The sequence below is a fragment of the Mastigoproctus giganteus genome, chromosome 14 (genome assembly GCF_048544385.1).
Source record: "Mastigoproctus giganteus isolate SK-2022 chromosome 14, ASM4854438v1, whole genome shotgun sequence".
Lineage (NCBI taxonomy): Eukaryota > Metazoa > Arthropoda > Arachnida > Uropygi > Thelyphonidae > Mastigoproctus > Mastigoproctus giganteus.
The window spans coordinates 59,799,933-59,822,549 of NC_143588.1; the positions used below are offsets into that span (position 1 = coordinate 59,799,933).

The window sequence follows — 22,617 nt, forward strand, 5'->3', positions numbered from 1 at the left end:
ATACCCACTTATATCATAACACCCTCTACTATTTTTTTAATTCAATCCCACCAAATGTATAAGTTATTTTGGGGTATAAGCTACATTTATTTTGCTACATTTAAACATAGTTACCATTTTTCTGACCATTACTGAAGCCTGTTCAAGTCATCATGAAGGAGTGCTGCTCACTCTTGATCATTAATGACTCTCCCAATCTTTACATAATCTGCAAATTTTTACCTCACACCCTCTATTTCTTCATTGATGTTGTTTAAGAAATGATCCTTGTGGACCCCATTTCCTCTATAGAGGCTGTCATTAATATTCTATCTGGATGCATGCTATATAAGGATTATCTATTATAGTGAACAGATTTTTGGTTATAGTTGTAACACTTGCTACATTCTGCATGTAGTATATATTAGAAAAACATCAAACAACTCTTTAAAAAAAAAATGCAGTGTATGCACTGCATTACACTTTAGAGATTTTCTTTTTTTAAATTGATTTTCAATTAAATTATGACATCTCAACACATTAAACTGAAATGTTTCTTCAGCTCATTTCCACAATTTATGCAACAAAGCAAAAAAAAGACAATCTTCACTTCTGCCTTCTATTCAGTTGCTGCTGGTCCTCAGATATCTCCACTCTAGAACTATTACTGCATCTCAAATCCTTTAATGTAGTTCAACAGTTACTTTATGAGCACAATCTCATATTCTCTAACAAATCCACAAATTACAAAGCAGCTCAGAGAAATGAAAATGGTTTGACTCAAGGAGAACTGAAGAGAGCAGTTCTCTTACAAATCCATGCACTACACCAAGCTTATCTGTGAGGCCATCTGTATAGTGGGACATATAATACAGCTAAAGGAGATACCTTTATGTATTTTTTATTCAATGGATGGGAGGAGATCAAGCACAAATTTAGCATTCTGATGGACAAATTATGAGATCTTGAATGATTGTTGCCCTCAAAGGAATTAAAATGAGGGAGCCATCAAGCAATCAGCTGCCCAACTCAAATCCTAGAGTCCATACTAATACATCATACAGCACAGCAGGATTTCAAAATATGGAAGACACTAGTTCCACAGGAAGTAGGTATTGTTGGTAACTCTTATCAATAAACAGGAAATATATTGTGAAAAAGGACTAGTTAAAACAATCATGAGATGACTGCCAGGAACAAAAGTTAATAATGTGGTAGAACAGTTATCTTCTTTTAGGGTCACAAAAGGTGATATTGTTGCACAAGTTGTACTAATTATATTGAGAACAGGCAATCTGAGGATTTATTTAACAGGTATAGAACAGTGTTGAGAAAATGCCTGCAATTCTGTACAAACAGGATAAGAGGAAGACACATGATGACAGCACTGTCAATCAATTCAGCCTTGCAGGAAATGTGTAAGAATAAAATTATTAGCCTGGAAAGATATACAGAATAATAGTCTAACAGCAGGCAAGATTTCCACTATTGTTTGTGTACAGTAACAGTAATTCTTTCCCTGTTAGTTTTCATGCCCACTTCGTTGAGTGCCTTTTTAATATCCAGTGACTTATCAGGGAGAAGTTTATAGTACAGCAGTGTTTCATCACAGTTGTGCAACTGTTCATCTGTGAATTCACCATCTTGAATCACATTATGCAGAAATTCAGAAAACTCTTCTGCTGGTGTAAGGTCACCAAATCCAGGTACCTTAAGACTAACCTTGGTATCCCATGCCGAGCCTTCCATCTCCAAAGCCACCCTTCAGAAGTTTTAAATGTGTTATCATCTCCACCAAGTAGCTTATGAAATTTAAGTGCCTGTGCTTTCTAAATTAACTCTTTTATCAGCACTCCATCATTATGCTTCTGTAGAAACCACTTGTATAAGCATCACTGTTTTCACATTGTCTAATTTTCTTTCTTTAAAGGCCTACTCCATCTTCTACAAAGCCTACAAATGAACAATTTCTCTTTATCTTTCATCCAACTGCAGATTGTTCCTTTCTGGAATTCCTTATTTGCGAAATATACTGCATTTTGTTTTGGCACTTTTAACTCTTTCAAAAATTTTGAACTTTTCTTCAACTGTATAAGTTATTCTTTTGGTGGCCATTACTTCAGTTCCACTGATTTTACCATGTATTTATTTCTGATGCCCTAGAATTTACTGTGTTCTGAAAAAAAACTAAATCAACAACAAAATAACCAGCCTATCATAGTTCCAAAGTGAAGCACATGATTTCTCCATAAATCACTTGTCATGTATATTGTTTTCCAGTTTAGCCCTTAGCAGTTTTTGCCATCTTAAGTGTAACTTTTAGAGGAAGAAAGGATGCCATGTGCTGTTCTTAACAAAAATTTACTCTGTAAGTAATGTAACACACTTGCCAAATAGTAGCTATATTCCCCTCCAGAGGTAGCGCTTGTAATTAGCTTTCAGTAATATACTCTTTTATTGCATCTCTAGCCGAGGGAATAAGCTGGGTGTCTATAGTCATTAGTCTCTGACAAGCCTTGTTGTTTACAAAAATTACTGCAACTGAATATACAGCCAATTTTTAACTAATTCTATTGGAAATATGTTAGTAGGGTGTACGGGTTTGACAGATATGAGCATGTTTTTTTTTCAGTTTCCAATATGAAATTGCTAGTTCTTTGAACACTTTTTGTCATAATTTGTTTTGGGGGACATGATTATACCCATGGTATATCTGAAACAGCAATAAGAAGAGGCATGTTATGTCAAGATTGCACTGTATATGAGTGTCAGGGTTACTAAGAGCAAAAACAAGCACATACATACTTTCTTGGACATAATGCTAGGAACATCATAAATAATTTGAAATCCTTTGTCAATCATTAAATGGATCGAGTAAACTTAATGATGTTGCTATTCTCTTCTCTCTCAGACAATGTAACAATGCATACAAGGGGACATAGACATATTGAAAAGGGATAGCTGCAAGATAGATGTGCAAAAATTTGCTTTTAGGCAAAGGCAAAGAGTACAATTGATTGGGTAGTGTTCCCCCCCCCCCATTTTGGCAGATGCTGTATAAGTTTGCTTCCTTACATCATTTGCCAGTAAAACTACTGCTACTAATAACAATAGGTTGGATATTCTACCAATATGAGTAATTGTTTAATTTATTTGGTGTTTATTGTACATTTTGCATCTCAAAATGTGCTTTGGAATGAAGGAGACAACCATGTGTGATGTGTTTGTTCCATCAGTAGCCTGGTGGACAACTTCTCTTAATTTCCTTGTGCTTGTCTTCAAGGGCTCAAATTTTGGTTTTATTGGATATAGTTTATTCAATGCTTGTCATTGTGTTAGACTGCAGTTTTGTGGAGCAGCCTCTGTAGCCGAGTGGTCAGGAGCGGGAGTGCAGTAGCACACGCTCTTTGAGTAGACTGGGGTTCAAGCCCCTGACTGCTAAATATGGTCGATCTGCCAACCCGCACTGGACCAGCGTGGCAGATTATGGTCCATTTCCCTCAGCATGAATTGTTGAGGAGGCTTTCATCCTGCAGTGGGTTGATAATGGCTGCAGTTAACTTCAACTTTAACTTTATTGCTATTCTATTAACAATTTCATTTACTTTCATCCTTATATGGCCTGGTATCCAGCAAAAAAGTATTTCCTGTTTTCCTTTTGTTGTATGTTAGTACCTGTTTAATTTTACAAAGAAGAAATGGATGAGTTATATTGCTACTGGTTTGTATGATTTTAATTACACTTAAGGAATCTGAGTATATTACACTTCTCAAATGGTGTGCGGTCCTACTACTCTAGTGCTATCTGAAGTGCTACAATGCTATAGTGTAAACACTGCATTCTTTTGGAAGTTAGTGCAACAGCATAACTTCCGGGAAAACTGCTAATGGGATATGTTTAGCACATTGAATTTTATGTACTGCATGTAGTTTCTGAATGCTGTTGTTCAGTATTGCCCTTTTATTCCAGTTTTGCATGGAGAGATCAGAGGTTATGGATGGTCTTTCTTACCAAGAAAAACTTCAGTTCGGCACCTACAGTGTTTGGAAACCAAGCATCAGTGAGGAGACCTGATTAAAGTATTTATGGCTTTAAATGAATTGTTTGGTTTGGTTTTATTGGCGCATTAGCATCTAAGGCTATAATGCGCCATTAAATGAATTGAGAAAAGTAAAAGCTTAAAAGCAGATAGCATCTCCCCCCCCCCCCCCCCTCTCTCTCTCTCTCTCTCTCTCTCTCTCTCTCTCTCTCTCTCAGATGATACAAGGGGCAAATTTTAAATCCAAAAAAAGATAGTTGCATGATAGTTGTGCAAAAATTTTCTTTCAGTCACAGAGTAATTGATTAGTAACGAATGGGCCTGGAGTACTGGGGTCCATAGTTTATAATAACATACACGTAAGTTATAATCCAGTTTAATACAAATATATACTAACAAAAATCAGTAGCTTTCGAGATGCGTGTCTCTTCGTCAACTGACAAATTAAATACAAAAATACAACATTTTGTATTTTTGTATTTAATATGTCAGTTGACGAAGAGACACGCGTCTCGAAAGCTACTGATTTTTGTTAGTATATATTTGTATTGAACTGGATTATAACTTACGTGTATGTTATTATAGAGTAATTGATTCTGGGATTGAACTTCTATTTAGTGTTGTGGAAGTGAGTAGATAGATAGATATATATATATATGTGGGTTTTTTTTTTTTTTTTGTTGTTGCTGTATAAGCTTGCTTCCTTGCATTATATGCCACTACTAACACTGATCTAGATTCAGAACATAAGTTTAGGCCTACTGCAAAGAGGAGCCCTCTCAGCCTTGTTGTTCAAGTTATTGCCACTTCAACTCTTTGCTCTACTAACAATAAAAACCTTCTCAATCCATTGTGCATGGCTTAAGAACTTATTAATGGCATCCTGAATTATACTGAACTTTTTCATTTAATATATAACTATTTCAAGGAATATAATACTTGAAAGAGGAGAGTTATAAAAAAAAAAAAAAAAAAAAAAAGCTTTTTTTTTTGCAAAAATACTTTTTAGATTTGCTAGTAGCTATTTAAGTGTTTATAAATAAAATTCTTAAGAACTTAATTAAATACTAGAGTACTCAAATGTTATAATTTAGGATGATGAAGGGATATAACAAAAAGTTAAGAGGTACAGACTTACAATTTTTTTTTTATCAAATTCTTGCTTTGACTGAGAACCCCCCCTTAATTCTCTGGGCATTATTATTTTGTTACAATAGAGAAAAAGGTAGACACTTGCAGCATCTGGAGACTAGGCACCTGCAAGGTGCCTAGTCTCCAGATGCTGAGGTGTATAAAGTTTTGAATGGATATGACTGAGGTGTATAAAGGAGGTGTATATGACTGAGGTGTATAAAGTTTTGAATGGATTGAGTAGGCTCAATACTGATGGGATTCTTCCTCTTGCTCAGATTAAGAAGCTGGGGGGGGGGGGGCATAGATTCAAACTAAGGAAAGACAGTTGTAGAATAGAGGTGCAGAAATCTGGCTTTATCCAGCAGGTAGTTGATTGCTGGAACAAACTTCCACCTGTCAATGTGTAAGTTGGTAGCTTAAATATATTCAAGGAAGAGGTGGACAAACTTTTGGAGCGAATAGATGGATGAAGTGGTCCCCTTCCCCCCCGGCTGATGCTGTATAAGTTTGCTTTCTTGCATCATATGTTTCTACTAATGCTAATGCTAAAAAATATAAACAGGAAATACCTTCAGCTGATTTGCTTAAAAGTTAAAGATGGCTACAAAAATAAGTTAAACTAATAAAAATAGCTCAACAAATAAATATAATCACACTGAAAAAGTGGTTTTCAACCTTGTACTCTACAGAATTCTAGGATCCCAAAATGATGTCTCAGGAGAGCTGCAAGTGTTTCATAAATTTTTATCTTATTGAGTTTTTTATTTATTCAGCATGCATATCACTATTTTTAAAGATACTAAGGTAAAATATAACTTCATATATAATAAATATAAATGAAAAAATATGAAAAATACCTCCAAAGTATTTAAAAGTTGGCTAGCATCAGTAATATTCCTTATGGCATCATCAACATCTTTCTGGCCTGGTAAGCAATTTACACAATTATTCAATGCAGTTGATACTGATTTTGCTACCTGTAAAAGTAAATAAATTTTAATCAATGCCATACACAATTAAGGGTTAAAAAAAAAAAAAAAAAATACCTTTAAAAATTATGGAAACTCAAATAAAACAAATTATATATATATGCATACAAATTCCTTTATTGATAATAATATAGTCTTTACTTCAGAGAGCATACTAGCATGTTTTAAAAAAAAGATCATAAAGTTAAATTAAAGCAGTCTCTACTGTATTCCAATTGTACACACAGTGTTCAAATTAAATAATGAGACTGACACTACTACAAAAAAAAGAATAACACCAATGGCAAAGTAAGGTCATATCTTTTTGAAGTAATCACCTCCAATGTATACACACTGTTTACATCTTTTATAGAAGTTTTGGAAACACTTCTGGAACTCCTCGTCTGGTTTTGCTTTCAGCTGGTCAGTCACTGCAGCCTGGATGTCCTCTATCATCCCATATCGTGTTCCTTTCATGGCTCTAAGCAGATCTAATCATGTACTATTTTGGCCTCTTACATTAATACTAAATGCAAAGCGCACGCAGTCTCTTTATTTAATTGGCGCACTGTGTATATTGTAAATGGCTTCCCATCGTACTGTATTCCAGAACTCGAAAAATATTTCGATGCCCTCTTGAACTGACGCCTGTAAGTGACACTTACCTTGCCTATCCACTTGCGGTGGCCATGTGTTAGAATGTAGTTAGTTCGCGATTATTGCTTGTGGCAGGAGGTTACTGCTTATGCGTTCCACTTGATTTTTTAAATTTATTTATATAATGAGTAATGAAGAGTTTTCTGTTCCTTTCTTTTTGCTCAAGTGCTAATTTATTAAAAAAACCTGTATAATCTGCACACTTTTTGCATACATGAGATAACTCAGGACAGCTCAAATGGGTTAATTATGCCCCTGTATTTTCTCCAAAAAAATTAATAAAAAACACAAAAACAATACAGTGAGTATTCGCATGCTGCATACTTTTAATCTGCAAAATAAAAAAAGTTGATCCATTACGGCACATTTTCCGGAAAAAAATGTTCCAGGAAGGGGTTAAACAGATCCACTTTCTTTACCTTTAGAATCAATAAAACATAAGTCTATATCCAGATATTCAGTACTAGGGCCCATGATTTTCTATGGCATGTAGAATTTCGTGCTGCACTGTGGAATTTTTATTTCACTGAAGAAAATATCCAATTTTATAACTTTCAGAAGAAAATTTACAATTGTTAAAGTAATCTTTGGCCAAAATAATTCTTTAATATTAATATTTTTCTTATAATTTATTTTCAAATAATTAAAAATAGTTACTAAAGAACCTATTGACATAGGGTCAGAATTTATTTCACTCCTGTGATGACTAAATACCAAGTTCATTTTAAGTCTGATCAATGAGATGAATCACAAAGGTGTTAGATGTTGCTAGCCTTGCATGCATCCTGAAAGACATTAACTGCATACAAGAAAACGACACCATTTCTGTTGTACACTATATTTGACAGTATAATTTTTTTAAAATTTAAGTTTAAAAAACTGTAAATAAATCAAAATAATCCATTCAACTGAGTCACCCATTAAAAGAAAAAAATGAACAAATGCAATAAGACATCTATAAACATCTGTCCAGCTAAACGTGTGTCAGAATTTGGAGCAGATAAATTTTACATTAATGATGGAATGTTCTAGTGCAAATGTTCTAGTGCAAAGTCTGCAACGTGCCATTAGATTATATCTGTAGGCAAGCTATAGTAGACCATTTGAACAGTAAAGAATCTGGTAACGATGATCAGAAGTGCCAGCATATGATAGCAAGTTATCAACAATGGAAAATGGCTGCTGCTAATGAAAAGAATAAACTTGTCATGGATTCTGTTGAAACACTTATCTCAGTGGAAGTCATAATGCATTTGTTTTAACACATGTTAAAACAAATACATTATGAGAATTAGGTACCACGCGTGACTGAACTTCAGCAGTCAAACACTGTAGCTAGTCTTTAGAATAAAAAAAAAAAATTTCTATCATATTTGATAAAACATAGGATGTGGTTGGTCAATATGTGGTCAATATCCTTATGCAACCTCTTAACATGCATGATATAAATTATTCCAGAGCAATGAATTTCTTGAACAACTTAACAATGCTACAATTTCACAGCTTGTTATAAGGACAATAACTAGCATCAGCATTGATTCTAATGATGTTGTAGCAATGGTTTCAGATAACGCAGCTTTTAGAAGAAAATGAAGAAAGCATTTAGTAAGGTTTTCAAAAGGCATGGTTCCCAATGCAGTTCAGGCAACCAATTGAGATCATATACGTTTCTTGGTTGGTGATGAATTTCGAAGTTGCCTTGGGTTGTGCAATAATTTGATCTAAAGCTCCAGGTCGACGAACACGTTATTTGAATTAATTGTGTCAGCAAAACATAGATAAGCCCTCTTCCTCCAATTCCAGTGATAACATGCTGAAAAACCTCATTAAATGTGGCAATTTATTATGCAGAACATACACTGTGCTGCCACTTTATTAGGTACACTCCTGCTGAGCACTCAAATGGTTTGTCGCACAACATTGCAAGTCACATGACCACAGTTGTAAATATAAGTGCAGCAGAACAACCATTCTAGTACCAGTTAAGCATACAAACAGTAGCAAGAATGGGGAAAAGGAGTGATCTAACAGATTTCGAATGTGGCATGGTAGCAGGTGCAAGACATGCTGGACAAAGCATCTCTGAAACAGCAGTTCTCCTGAACTTTTCACGCACCACAGTTTCAAGGGTGTATCCAGAATGGTGCAACAAACAGAAAACATCCCCTCAATGGCACCCCTGTGGAAGAAAATCATTTATTGATGAGAGAGGTCAGAGGAGGATGGCTAAAATTGTGCAAGCAAACAGATGGGCCACAATGTCGCACATCACATCAGAATACAACCTTGGTGCGCAGAACAAATTATCACAACAGACCACTAGTAGCACTTTGTCGTGAATGGGCTACAACAGCCAACGGCCACATTGCGTACCTTTGTTATCAATAAAGGACAAGAGAGCACGCCTCCTGTGGGCACAGCAACACCAGCACTGGACTATCGAGGATTGGAAAACAGTTGCTTGGTCTAACAAGTCAAAGTTCCTGGTGCACTATGTTGATGGAAGGCTCAGAATTTGGCGAAAACAACATGAATCCATGGACCCATCATGTCTGACAACTATTATGCAAGGTGGTGGGGACAGTGTTATGGGGAATGTTTTCTTGGCACACGTTGGGTCCATCGATACCCATAGATTCACGTCTGAATGCCACGTTGTTGCTGACCAAGTGCATCCGTTCATGTTGACAGTTTATCTTCAGTCAGATGGTTACTTCCAGTAGGATAATGCGCCGGTGCACAAAGGCCGAATCACTATGGAATGGTTCCAGGAACATGACAATGACTTTTCTTTTTTGAGTGGCCTGCTCAGTCCTTGGATCTCAATCCTATTGAAAATCTTTGGGATGAGCTGGAAAGGGCTGATAGCTGCAGGCTTACACCTCCGTCGAATCTCAAGGAACTGTGTGAGTATGGTACTCCATTCCTGCACAACATTTTCAGCATCTTGTTCAATCCATGCCTAGATGAATTCAGGCTGTTTTGAAGGCTAAAGGAGGCTCAACACACTACTAGGTAGGTGTATCTAGAGCTTACAATACCGGGATCCTGGTCATTTTTTCTGGTATTGAAAAAAAAAAAATACCGTTTTTTTGGTACTAATTAAAAAAATAATAATTGTTTATAATTTAACCGCATAAAGGTTATAAAATCACCTTTATGTGATTATGACGTCGTTATCTCTACTAGCAAATGTTCGATAAATCATCGATAGGACACCATGCAACATTGCAACTTGTTCACAATTCTCGGACAACTTCATATCTGACCATATCGTAACTCCCAAGTCCCGTTCCTCCACTACAGACTTTAGTTCAACTCCACCAAGTGTATAAGTTATTTTGGGGTTGCTGTTCCCCAGGTGTAAGACCTTGCATTTTGCTGAATTAAATGGTACTCCATTCCTGCACAACATTTTCAGCATCTTGTTCAATCCATGCCTAGACGAATTCAGGCTGTTTTGAAGGCTAAAGGAGGCTCAACACACTACTAGGTAGGTGTATCTAGGGCTTACAATACCGAGATCCCGGTCTTGTAAGCCCTAGATACACGGGATGGTCAGATGATATTCCAGTATCATCTGACCATCCCGGAAATCTATCTAGGTCACTCTGAAGAAGCTCTGCTTGGCAGCGATCATTAACTACTCTACTGATCTTTACATCATCTGCAAGTTTAGACCTCATGCCCTCCATCCCTTCATAGATGTCATTTAAGATAATCAAAAACAACAGTGGTCCCAATACTGATCCTTGGGGAATCCCACTTCTTACATCAACCAAATCTGAGGAATAACCATTTATCACAACCCTCTGCCTGGTGCCCTCAACCATCATGCTATCCATCTAAGGATTTTCCCTATGATTCCAGCCTGCTCCAACTTATAAAGTAACCACTCATGTCGGACTGAGTCAAATGCTTTGCTGAAATCCAAATAAAAAATGTCGAAATTATTCCCTAAATCCAGCTCACGAGCGACCTGTCAAAATTATAAAACCATACTGTGTATCCTACAGAATTCCATTTCCATCTAAATGATCCTGAATTCCACCCTTGATCATTGCCTCCATGATTTTCCCTACTACTGTAGTTAGACTGGCCAGTCGGTAATTTCCCGTTACACTCCTAGAACTGCCTTTATGTTCCAATTTACACCAATCCAACAGAATCTCTCCTGTCCAGTGATGCTCTCATAACTAGCCTTAATGGTTCAATGCACTCACTTGCCGGCTCCTTTAAGATTATAGGGTATATGCCATCAACCACAGGAGCCTTAGTTGCCTGTAGGCACGAAAGTTCTCATTAAATAATCATTTGAAATTTCAACATCATTAATTACACTTTTTTCAACTTCACTTCGATAATATCTCATTGACATAAAGGGTTTTTTTAATGTAAATATCGATGCAAAGTAACTGTTGAGTTCATCTGCAACTTCAGCTATGTTATCTAATACTATCCCACATCCATTACATAAGGGTCCAATCTGATTTGTCCTTCTGTTCTTTGTATTTATATATGTGAACAATTCCTTAACTGCACTCTTTGCTCTCTTCTTTATTCCTTATCCCCACTCTTTGCTCTCTTCTTTATTCCTTATCCCCACTCTTTGCTCTCTCCCAGACTCAGTAAAGATACTATAGTGAAAATTATACTTCGCTGAATTAAACGTCTTTCTCCTTCAGAAAATGATGAACATAATTCAACCATGGAAGACCAACATGGAACAGAACATCAATGTTCCACAAATTCTTTCCAAAATAAGAAATTGCCTGACTCCAATGAGATTTTAAAAGATGAACTTGAGTCGGAAATTAATGAAATACTTTTAACTATTTTTTGCTAAAAAAAAGTTCAAAGCCTAGAAAATATGGACTGAGATCATCTATGATTATCTCAGTACAATAGTACCAGAATAGAATCTGAAAGAGCGTTTTCTGCCACTAATCAAATTCTGTATGTACCAAAATTAGATCCATTTTAAATGATCATACTATTGATTGCTTATGTTTCTTAGGAGCTCGCGTTATTTGGACAGATAGTGTGGATGCTTAAACATAACTAAACTTTGCAGTAACAATATGTATTTTTTTGTTTTTAGAATAACTGTATTTTAATGATTTTTTTCAGAATATTTATTATTGCAATAAAAGCTTATTTAAAACATGAATTCAAGTAATTACAGTACTTGTTTTTTTTCCTTACTTTACTGCACCTAATTGTCATCAAAATTTGAGAAAAATGTTTGTTTTTGGAATACCGGTATCCCAGTTTCATAAATTAAAAATACCAAAATACTGGTATTAAGATTTTGACCAACATTGTAAGCCCTAGGTGTACCTAATAAAGTGGCAGCACAGTGTATTATTCTACATTAAGGCTTTGCAGAAAATGAAACATGAGACAATGCTACCACTATGTAACTTAGAAAACTCTCTCAGCTGTTATCTTCTGACAGTGTGGATATATTGACTGTGGATCTTGAATTTTTGGCTGTTTATTATGAACATTTAATGGGTACACTTACCATTTTTGAGGTACACAACTTCTTAGTATCTAATGCATACAACAAAGTTGCAGATCATTTGTCATGGCTCCAGGTTTTACTTTCGCAACAGAAATCTGTGAAAGAGCTATGAACTCAGCAGCCACCAAATTAGGTGAATATGTGGAAGGCACCAAGGTAACCGGATGTGGGAGTTTTCAAAAACCATGCATAATTTGATACTCATCAATTACTTTTACTTAAATTGTTCAATGAGCATGCAACTTTACTGCCGGCATTAGCATCATTATCTGAAGAGTGGCAGATACAGTATAGATGGTAAAAAAATATTCCTGGATAACTGATTTCCCAGTTAATCCAAAACTACAATAAGTCCTTGACATACATAAGAGATACATTCCAGGACTTTTTACTAAGTCAAGTTTCACGTAACTCGGGAATGACTAATAAAATATTGCTACTATATACCCGATCTGCCAAAATTACAAAAAAACCATATATGTAAAAAGCAACCTACGTAAAAAGTATGGTGATAGATAAAAAAAAATGAAAAAATTTACCATGCACTACCCGCTTGTCCAATATGATGCTTCCCTTTATTTTTTATGATGCTGGTTTTAAATTATTAGAAAATCGACCCTTAATTTAGCTTCCCTTTATTTTTTACAATGTCGTGTATGTTTGGTCACCAACATTATAATGGTTTTTTAGAGATTTAACGGATGCACCTTTTTAAAACTTTTGAATAATTTCAAGTTTTTGTTTAATTAAAAGCACAACCCTTGTGTTTGCCCATCATTTTCACGATTTCTAAACAAAAACAAATCTGACATCCCTGACATAAATAACAAAACAAAATTTGTCCTTTTGCAGGACAACGAACACAACAATCAACATGATGCACTAAAACAAACTAAACATTTGGTCTCTCCTTTTTTTTTTTTTTTTGAGCGACGGGTGTGAAGACAGCGGGGATTGCAAGATAATAGGTACACTATCTCCCAGTAATGACTTATAATGGCACTTCTTGTCATTTATTTACTTACGCCTTGCAAAACATCTGTTTACACCTATTCTATTTGTATTACACATATTCTATTTACTTGAATTTTATGATTTATGGCTTTTTTTATTTTTATTTGGAATCGTGAAGTGTCCCGGTTAATCCGATCCCGGTAAATCCAGAAGCTGCTATATATTTTGATATCTGAAAATTTAGCTACTTTTCGGTTCTCTCTGGAAAAACGACTACCAAAGTTAACCATGTTAGCAAAAACATATCTGGCATTTCCAGTATCATCAGTTAGTGTCGAATGCTCATTTTTGAAGTATATATCTGTGTTATCTTCTTTATGTTGCAGCTTTCCTGAAAAGAATCTTTGAGCATACTATGCAGTTTTTTTTTTTTTTTTTTTTTTTATAAGTAAAGCATTTAATTAGTAGTTTCATTACAATTATTTGTGAATAAATAAAATGATAGTTTCTTGCCTAATTGTTCATTACCTAATTCATAAATCTTTATTATTCACTAGCATTTTAAAAGTTCTTATTAAGTTCTATCATTATTTATATAAATTATAACTGAAAAGGATTAGAATTATGTTTTTATTGGCACATTAGCATCTAAGGCTATTATGCGCCAAGACACAGTTAGACACCTTTAAAAATTAATACATAAATAAATTCTGGTAACTTTTGAAAAAAGGTTACCTCGTCACAAGTCAGGAGTGATAAAAAGAGCTATACATATTAAAAATATATGTATATTCAGAATTTTATATATGTTTATATATTATTAATAAGATGTAAAAATTTAAAAACAGCTGACACTGTCATTGTTGGATAAAATCTGACTGAATGTATAAGGCTCAGTCAGATGGTTAAAAGCAGTAAAATGAGTGTCGCTAAAATCAGAGCAGTCAATTAAAATGTGTCTAATGGATTAAATGGCATCACACATAGGATGGTCACCAGCCATCAATAAATAGACGAAAAGGCCAGTTTCCCACACTCATAGTATTTTGCACTGTGCCACAGAATTTTTCATTTTTTTTAAATTTTATCAAACTTGTGGCCAACATCAGAATTAAAAATGAGTTAGGTTTAGTAAAATTAGGTGGACAGAAATCATCAGGATACTAAATCCCACATGTTTATATAATCGTGGTCATCATGTAAAAGACTAATAGAGAATTTCATCCTTTTAACTTGTTAACCATGCCTTATAGGCACATAATGAAATGTTTCTGTTATCTGAGAGTAAGGTATCACATCATTTCTTATATCAGTTTTCATTTTAAGCATACCATTCCAACAATTCATATCTTGATATCTCTAAGCTGAACAAGCAGAAGACCACAATGGGAAATAGTAAGCACAAAGAGGCATAATATATGCAGACAAACACTTCATTATTATCTTAATATCTGAGCTATAAGTTACATTAATTTTCATGATCTAGAATACCTTTTAAACATTTAAAACAAAGTCACTGAAGACAGAGATGAAAATGTAATTTGGCATTCAAATAATCACTGCAAAAATTTGTTCATAATTTCAATCACTGTGTTTTAATAAGATAAATGAAAAAATTGAATTTGAAGTTAATGAAAAAGCAATATAATTTGTTTCTTTAATGTTTAAAGTTGAGCCAAAGGATAATAACATACTAAAAAATTTGATTAAACTTAGCTTGAACCAAAATGCGAAAATGATGAATATCATAGAATGATTATCAACATCATTTGAAAAGAAATTTAGAAAATCATGAATGAAAGCAATATCAGCACAGTAAAGAAAGTTGATGAAACAGCATCACTGCAATTTCCACCTGATCAAATCTGAGTGGAATTTGAACCTGCATTATGTGAAATGATCAGTGGTAAATGAAAGGTGACCACAGGAGTTTGTTACAAGCCAAAAAAAAACTGAAGGCAAAAACCTCCTTATGCAACTTGAATAAGCATGCAGGTGCAACTACCTCATTATGGGTGACATTACCTTACCTCTTATAGACTAGAAAGCATATATTAAAATATATGGATCCCAAGTGGGATCAGATTTTTGAAATGCCACTCATTTATTATATGAGGTCAAAGAAGGTAGAAGTAATTCAAATGTCATTGAGTTAGATCTCACAAAGGACCTGGAAAGTATCATATCCCTGATATGATTTGGAAGGAAACTATTGAAGGTTGGGGTATTTCCTGGACTCTGTTAACCATTGTTAGATATGAAAGCATTATAGGAATTGTTTAATGGATTTACTGTAGAAGCCACCAACAAATTTGTTTCAGTGGAGAAGTACTACAAAAAAAGATACTAAAATGTAATAAAGAAAGCAGAAAACTTTAACTAGGGGGAAAAAGCATGAGATAGCTACTATCATAAGACACCAAGCATACGATAATTATATGCATAATTTTATCAAAACCATTGTATGGGGTAAGAAGGGCTGGAATCCAACAGAAGGTCACCAGTTGGTGGAGTTCTTCAATCTGCAGTAATAATCTTCTAATATCATTTATAACAGGGTAAAGTTCACCCTGAAGAATTACACAATGCCTTGATTGAGCTGAGGGAATCAGTGTAAATTACATATTTTAAGGAATGGTTAGAATAGAGAGTTTGTAAAGCTAGTTTAATTGCAAATAATTCAGCTGAAAAGATGCTGAATTCAGATGTAAGGGATGCTGATACAATTGTATTTGGGAACACTGCAGCTGCTCCAATGCATGCTTGAACTGGATTTAGAGCCATCTGTGCATATTGGGAAAAAATCAATATATCTTTGAGTATGAACTGCATGAAGTTGTCTGATATTTGATGCTTGCAAAATATTCTTTCCCCATTGACAAGTGGTAAGTGTCACAGGTCGGTATAGGAGTTGGAACCCATGGTGGTTGAGTACAAGTTGCTACCTATTGTACGGAATGGATGGAAACATTCCAAACCTGCTTTAATTCAAGAAGGCGAAGATCAGCTGGTTTTACTATAGTAGGTTTATTTCTGTAGATTTTCTAATGGTGGATGGAAAAGGTATGACTGAATGGGATGTCAGGCACAACTTTGTATCTTGACAGCATACTTCAGCAATAGCAATTTCCTACGTAAAGAGAGTGGAGGCTCGTGAGCATCACTGTAAAATTTATGTGCTGGCAATGTTCTGAAAGCACCAAGTGCAATCCTAAGCGCACTGTGTTGAACTGGATCAAGCCAGCATAATGCACTCTCCTTCTGGCAAAGTCATAGATGGGAGCTCCATAATCGAGACGGGATCTGATTAATGCCCTGTATAATCGAAGCAGGGAAGTGAAGTCTGCACACCATGTTAGGAAAGATAGTACTCTCAGTATGTTTTATCTTTTCTAGACAGGCAGTACGTACTTTTTTAATCTGCTCTAAGAAATTTAACTTGTTGTCCAGGATTAATTGAATTAATGACAGTTCCTACACAAAATTTCAGGATTGTCTGAATAATACAAAGGTGAAATACTTAAATGTCTGAAATGCTTCTATTAGGACATGCAGCAGCCTGGACAGCAAAGTGTGTGTGTGAGGGGGTGAAATAACACATCCTGCAGGGTTCTCGTGGGACAACATGTCATGTACAACTGACTGTTCAGCATTTATTAGTGGACTGTCCTTACTTTCTAAATATCTGCTCAAACACCTTTAAATCATTTCCTGATGCACAGTCATCACTAACGCTATTGCAGGTTCTTGGAGATGACCCTAATAAGAAAGAACTATTCACTTTCCTATATCGTATAGCAATATATCATAAAATACAGTTGTTACAATAAAGTTAATATTTCATATTAACCATTAGAAAGACACATTATGGCTCTGGCAGCCTCTGTGTTGTTAAACTCCACGATAACAACAACAACTCATGGGATAATCAAATATATGGGCTGTGTTAGGGTTATAAGATCAAAAACAGGTGCACATATACTTGCTTATACACTAATACTAGGAGTAAATAAATTTAATGAATTTGAGGTATTAGGTAAGTCATCAAATGGGACATTGTATGGATAGCATAAAAATGCTGGTATTCAAACATAAGGGATGCAGAATTTGAAATGGTGAATACAATGTGTACAAAAAGAAAAGAGAGGTTGTGTGGGGATTAATGCTCATGGTTAAGCATAAAGAATTTAATGCAGTATACTCAACTGATGTGGGTGGCCAACATAATGATAAGTCAGTTTGGTGTGATATAAGCAGTGGAAAAACAAAAATGAGAGCAGCAGTATGTTATACAAAAAATAACTATGATCTGTACAGCTATTTCATTATACTCATTATACAAATAGAGTGGGCCAGTAACTCATGATGACTTATATTTGGGGATTTTAACTTTCGAGATAATGAATGGACCTATCATTTGGTCATACAGTAGCAAAAATTTTCTGGCTTTACTGGTTAACTGTTTTCTATTTCTTTTTTCTGTACTCTTGCTCTGATTATCAACAGTAACTCTTAACGGATTAAGAATTTCCAGATAAAGGAATCACTAGGTGGTAATAATCATAATCTGCTGATGGGATTTACTTAAAGATATAACTACTGTCAAGAGCAAATGGAATTACCATTTCCTTTGGTGAGGATAAATATTTATAATCATTTATTTCAGGTCCTTTTCACATGCTTTGGCTTAGAGTATCATTTTGTTGACATCCAATCACGCAGAAATCAATAATCATCGTGGATGATTTATTTTCCTTCAAAAATCATTTGTGCCACTCAAAAACTTGTTTTTACAGAACTCCTCACTATGACATTCTTGTAACAATGTATAACTTTTCGTGGATTTGCATAAGCCCACAAACTTCTCAGAGATTTTACATTTTTGAATAAAAGAAACATTTTAATTTAATTCAATACTGAAGGACAAACACTAAATACACACAAAAAAAAAAAAAAAAAAAATGATAACTTGTAAAGACAGATAAAGAAACATAATATGGCATGCACTGGAGCTGTCACTGGCTGCAAGAGCAGCATCTTTTCATGGCTATTCCTGACACTTTTTTGCCACATCTCATACATCCAAGTTATTCAACAAATCGCTTGAACCACAATTATACTGGTGCCCTGGCACTGTTGTGTGACAGTAATACAACTCACGTGATCAATTTGTTATACATACCCAATATATGATGGTGTTCAAATACTTTCACAGTTATTTGCTAATTTGTCAGGCAACTATATTCACAAGAATCCATGAATGTCCCAAAAAATAGCAAACATAACCTTGCTAGCCAATATCTGCATTTTGAACTTTTTCAAATGTGGGACTTATCATGTCACCACCCCTTAGATGCCATTTAGTATCACATTCACAACTGCTCAGATTTATCTGTGAAGTTCCTAGCACATGTTTCTCTCCACTTTTTGCATGGAAACATATATTCACAGTACTCCATTACCACAGCCCATCTAATACCAACAACTGTTGTCCACTTTAACTTGTATGACTCATTCATTAGTACGTATGAGGACATTAATTCTTTCCTTGTTACAATCGATTACTGCCACTGCTCAATGTTAATTGTGGATTATGGCCTAAATGTATATAGCTACTTCTGAAGTTGTTCCCTTCACATTCTTGCTATCTGCACATCAACAGAATTCTCTTTTTACCTTTGTTATAGTCTGTCTATGTGAGATAGTTTGTGGATTGCTGTTTGTATGAGGGGATTATAAATGATTATTATAAACCAGTTATTTAGAGAAAAAAAAAATGGAACTTTGGAGTGACCCTTATACAGGAAACAATAGAAAATGAACTCAAAATAAAAATATTATATAAAATGGCATTTCCCAACATAAAGAGCAATATGTTACCTGAGTTAAACGTTGCTGGTTATCAGGATTACCAGGATTCTGTACAACTCTTCGTGCCTCTTCCACTAGCTGAGCAGATTTATCCATGACATCTCTTGCATTGTCAATAATTTTTGTTTGCACATCTTTATCTTTACTTGTAGCAGCAACACCTCTCACGGCCTTTGTAAGAATCTTAAGGGCATTAGCAGTATCCCGAGAAGCTATGCCTGTGTAATTTTCATTACCCTATGTAACAAAAAAAAAAAAAAAAAAAAACCAAAAATTTTAAAAATAATCACTGACTGAAATACTATCTTTAATTCAAGTTGTTTAGAGATATTAAATAAACAGCATTCATTCAAGTATTCCATTTTCTCAGAACCTATCAGAATTCCTAAAATACTATTAGATCACTATTCAGTTCAAATTTTATGGCATACAAAATTTTTAATTTTATTTAATTTCTAATTTCAAAATACAGTAAAATCTCATTAATACAACTCAGTTTATACAAAGTACTCGTTTATGTGATGCACATACCAATCTCCTTCGAAAGGATAGGCTTTTCTATATAAATATATTCGTTTATTACAAAATTCGGTTATATGTACTACAAAGTTCATTTTCAACCCGTGAGAAATAAATATTGTTATTTTGTATGTTTAATAAAAATCTTGGCACAGATGTCTGATTATTGCCTCTATTATTGCTTCTGGCGGACTGCATCCCGAAGGATGGCACTAACTTGTTAGAATTTACTTTTCTGTAAACAAAACCAGTTTATGGTAGATACAACTTAAGTGCACTCTGAAAAACATCATTATGAAGGATGGGATGTTAAATTAACAAAAGGATAAAAACAGTTTTTCTAAGTTGTTTACTCCCTCACTCTCCATGTCATTTTATCTGAGCTAATGCCTTTTTTAGAACTTGTGTCTTTATTTTAATTTAAAGTTTGTTTATATTAAATCTCATCTAGCAGTGTTATGGCGACAAAACATAAACAGATGGAATTAAGCTTGGAAATGAAATTGAAAATTATACAGGAGGCTGTAGGATGGAATGAAGCAAAACAGACATTGCAAAGGAATACAACATTCCTTTACCTACTTTATCTACAATATTGAAACTGGTTAAAGGTATTTTATAGTTCGTGGATGCATGCATCTAATTTGCAGCCAATACAATTTGTAGCCAATATCAGGTATGATTTTGGAAGAAAAGGCAAATTATCCAACTCAGCAACATGGAATTAGCAACTTCAAGGAAAGGCTACAGACTGATTATGTTCTGTACGGTCTATTCTTGAAAAATATGAGGCAAAGAATATTTTTAATCTTTGTGACACAGGTTTATTTTATAATTTGCTGACAAACAAAATATTTGCTATTTGAGGAAAGTTCTGACATGGTGAAAAATTAAGTAAAAAAAGACTCACTGTTCTGTTGCAATTCAGATGGCAGTACAAAACTATGCCTACTTTATTATTATTGCTCTTATATTATTTCTCCCTGATTGGGGGTTCCACCTCGTGACAGGCATTGCTACCAAGTACACAGGGTGGTTGTTATGTCTGGTGTTACTGTTGGTCGAGGGACTCTCTGACTATCCTACAGGTGTTCAGGATTGCAAATTTCTGGAGTTCCTTGTAGGCGTTTGCTGGGAGACCTATTGCTGCTAGGCTGTTATGTAGGGTCTTTGGCACCATACCTGTGGTTGACACGATGATCGTTACTTGTTGCATATGCCACATCTCTTTGATTTCCTGTCTTAGGTTCGTGTACTTCCTGATTTTTTCCCCATGGGTTTTCTGTACATTGCCAGTATTGGGTACAGCTATGTCAATCAGATAGGTAGCCTTTTCCTTCTTGTACACAAGGGTTATGTCCAGTCTGTTATACAGGATTGTCCTATCTGTTATTATGCTGCAGTCCCAGTACAGCTTGTGGGTTGGGGCCTCTTGTACTGCCTGGGGTTCATACTTATTATTATTAGCCATATGGTGTAAGGAAGCCTGATGCATATGCCGCACCAGCCAAAAAAAAAAAATTTTGAATTACCCTGAGAGAGAGAGAGAGATGGGAATCACCAAGAAAGAGAAGAATGATGATATCCAGCTCAGGACCCAGGTGTGCCAAGCCTATACTCACCAGATGTGACTTGTGATTGGCAAGATTTCCAAGCCAAAATGTTTTAAAGAAGCTAATCAACTTTACTGTGATTATGATGTCAATAGAAGTGCATGCCTTACAGTCAAAATTTTTCAGTCTTGGTTATCAAAAGTGAACAGAAGAATGGCTTCAAGAAGAAGAAAAAAAAAAAAAAAAAAAAAAAAAAAGGAACATTCTGATGATTCTAGATTGTTGTACAGCACATTCTGCTGAGACACTTAAGTTGACAAATATACAGCTGTTGTTTTTACCTCCCATTACCACCAGTTTTATGCAGCTACTAGATCAAGGCATCATTTATAACCTCCAGAGAGCATATGTTATTTGGTTTTTAGGAGCATTAGCAACTAAGGCCATATTGCTCCAGGAATATGCGGTGGTCATTCCCTGACCTTTCCGCATCCTCTGTGACGGGCTCAAACCCCGGTCTAATCAAGAAGCGTGTGCTACGCACTGCTGCTTTTATATTTGGCTATGGAGGCACTTTCCAGAGAGCATATAGAGCCTGCATTATAAGGTACTTGATCTGCAACATAGGAGGGAACAATTTACAGCCAAAGTGGAATGTCTTGGATGTTATCAGTAATCTTGTTTTTACTTGGGACAGTATTGCATCAAGTATAATAATCAACTGCTTCAGAGTGGCTTTGGAGAGAATAACAGTCCAGTAGCCAAATATGATAGCAACTTTGAGGAATGGGGGAATTTGAAGGAGCATATGGATTTTGTTGGCGAATATGAAAAGTTTGTGAAGGTGGATGATAAAGTTTCTACCACAGCAATGCAACACCAGAAGATCTGCTGAGCATCAAGCAAAACGATGATGTTTTGTTAACAGCAACAGTGAAAGTGAAGAAACATGCACGCGCACACACACACACACCTAAAAAAGATGCCTGAAATGCATTGAGCATAATAGAGAATGTGTCGGCCTGCAGTAATGTTGATAAAGAAAACTATTGCATTTGATGTCTGTGATGTAGTTAAAAATGCATATAGGACAAAACCTGTGCACAGAACACTGGATTCTTTCTTTAAATTAGATTAATTTATCAAAAAGTTAATGGTTTGTATTTCTCCTTTTATATTAAGATTAATTCTTTACTGTGATACTAAAATATTGTATATATCAAAATATATACTGTACAATATTTTCATTTCCATTAAAGGCTTTTTTTCTTAAGGGCTTTTGTTTTTATTATTTTATTTAATTCGTTTAAATTAATTTATTTTTGATATTATTATTATTTATTATTATTCTTAGATAGTATGTGCAAAAAAAAAAAAAAAAAAAAAACCACACACACACAGTAAAATTTTGACTC

At 34.9% G+C, this 22,617-nt stretch overlaps 1 protein-coding gene across 5 annotated transcripts in view; it reads right to left on the minus strand.

Annotated features, from left to right (window-relative positions):
- Window positions 1-22,617, minus strand: part of rhea (Talin_middle and talin-RS domain-containing protein rhea) — a 771,509-nt gene that overhangs the window by 279,820 nt on the left and 469,072 nt on the right. For all 5 annotated transcript variants that reach the window (XM_090388755.1, XM_090388752.1, XM_090388753.1 and 2 more), the window contains exons 31-32: window positions 19,140-19,367; window positions 6,011-6,130 (exon numbers count right to left, since the gene is read on the minus strand). In XM_090388755.1, the coding sequence (XP_090244881.1) occupies window positions 6,011-6,130; window positions 19,140-19,367 (348 nt within the window). The remainder of the gene's footprint in view (window positions 1-6,010; window positions 6,131-19,139; window positions 19,368-22,617) is intronic.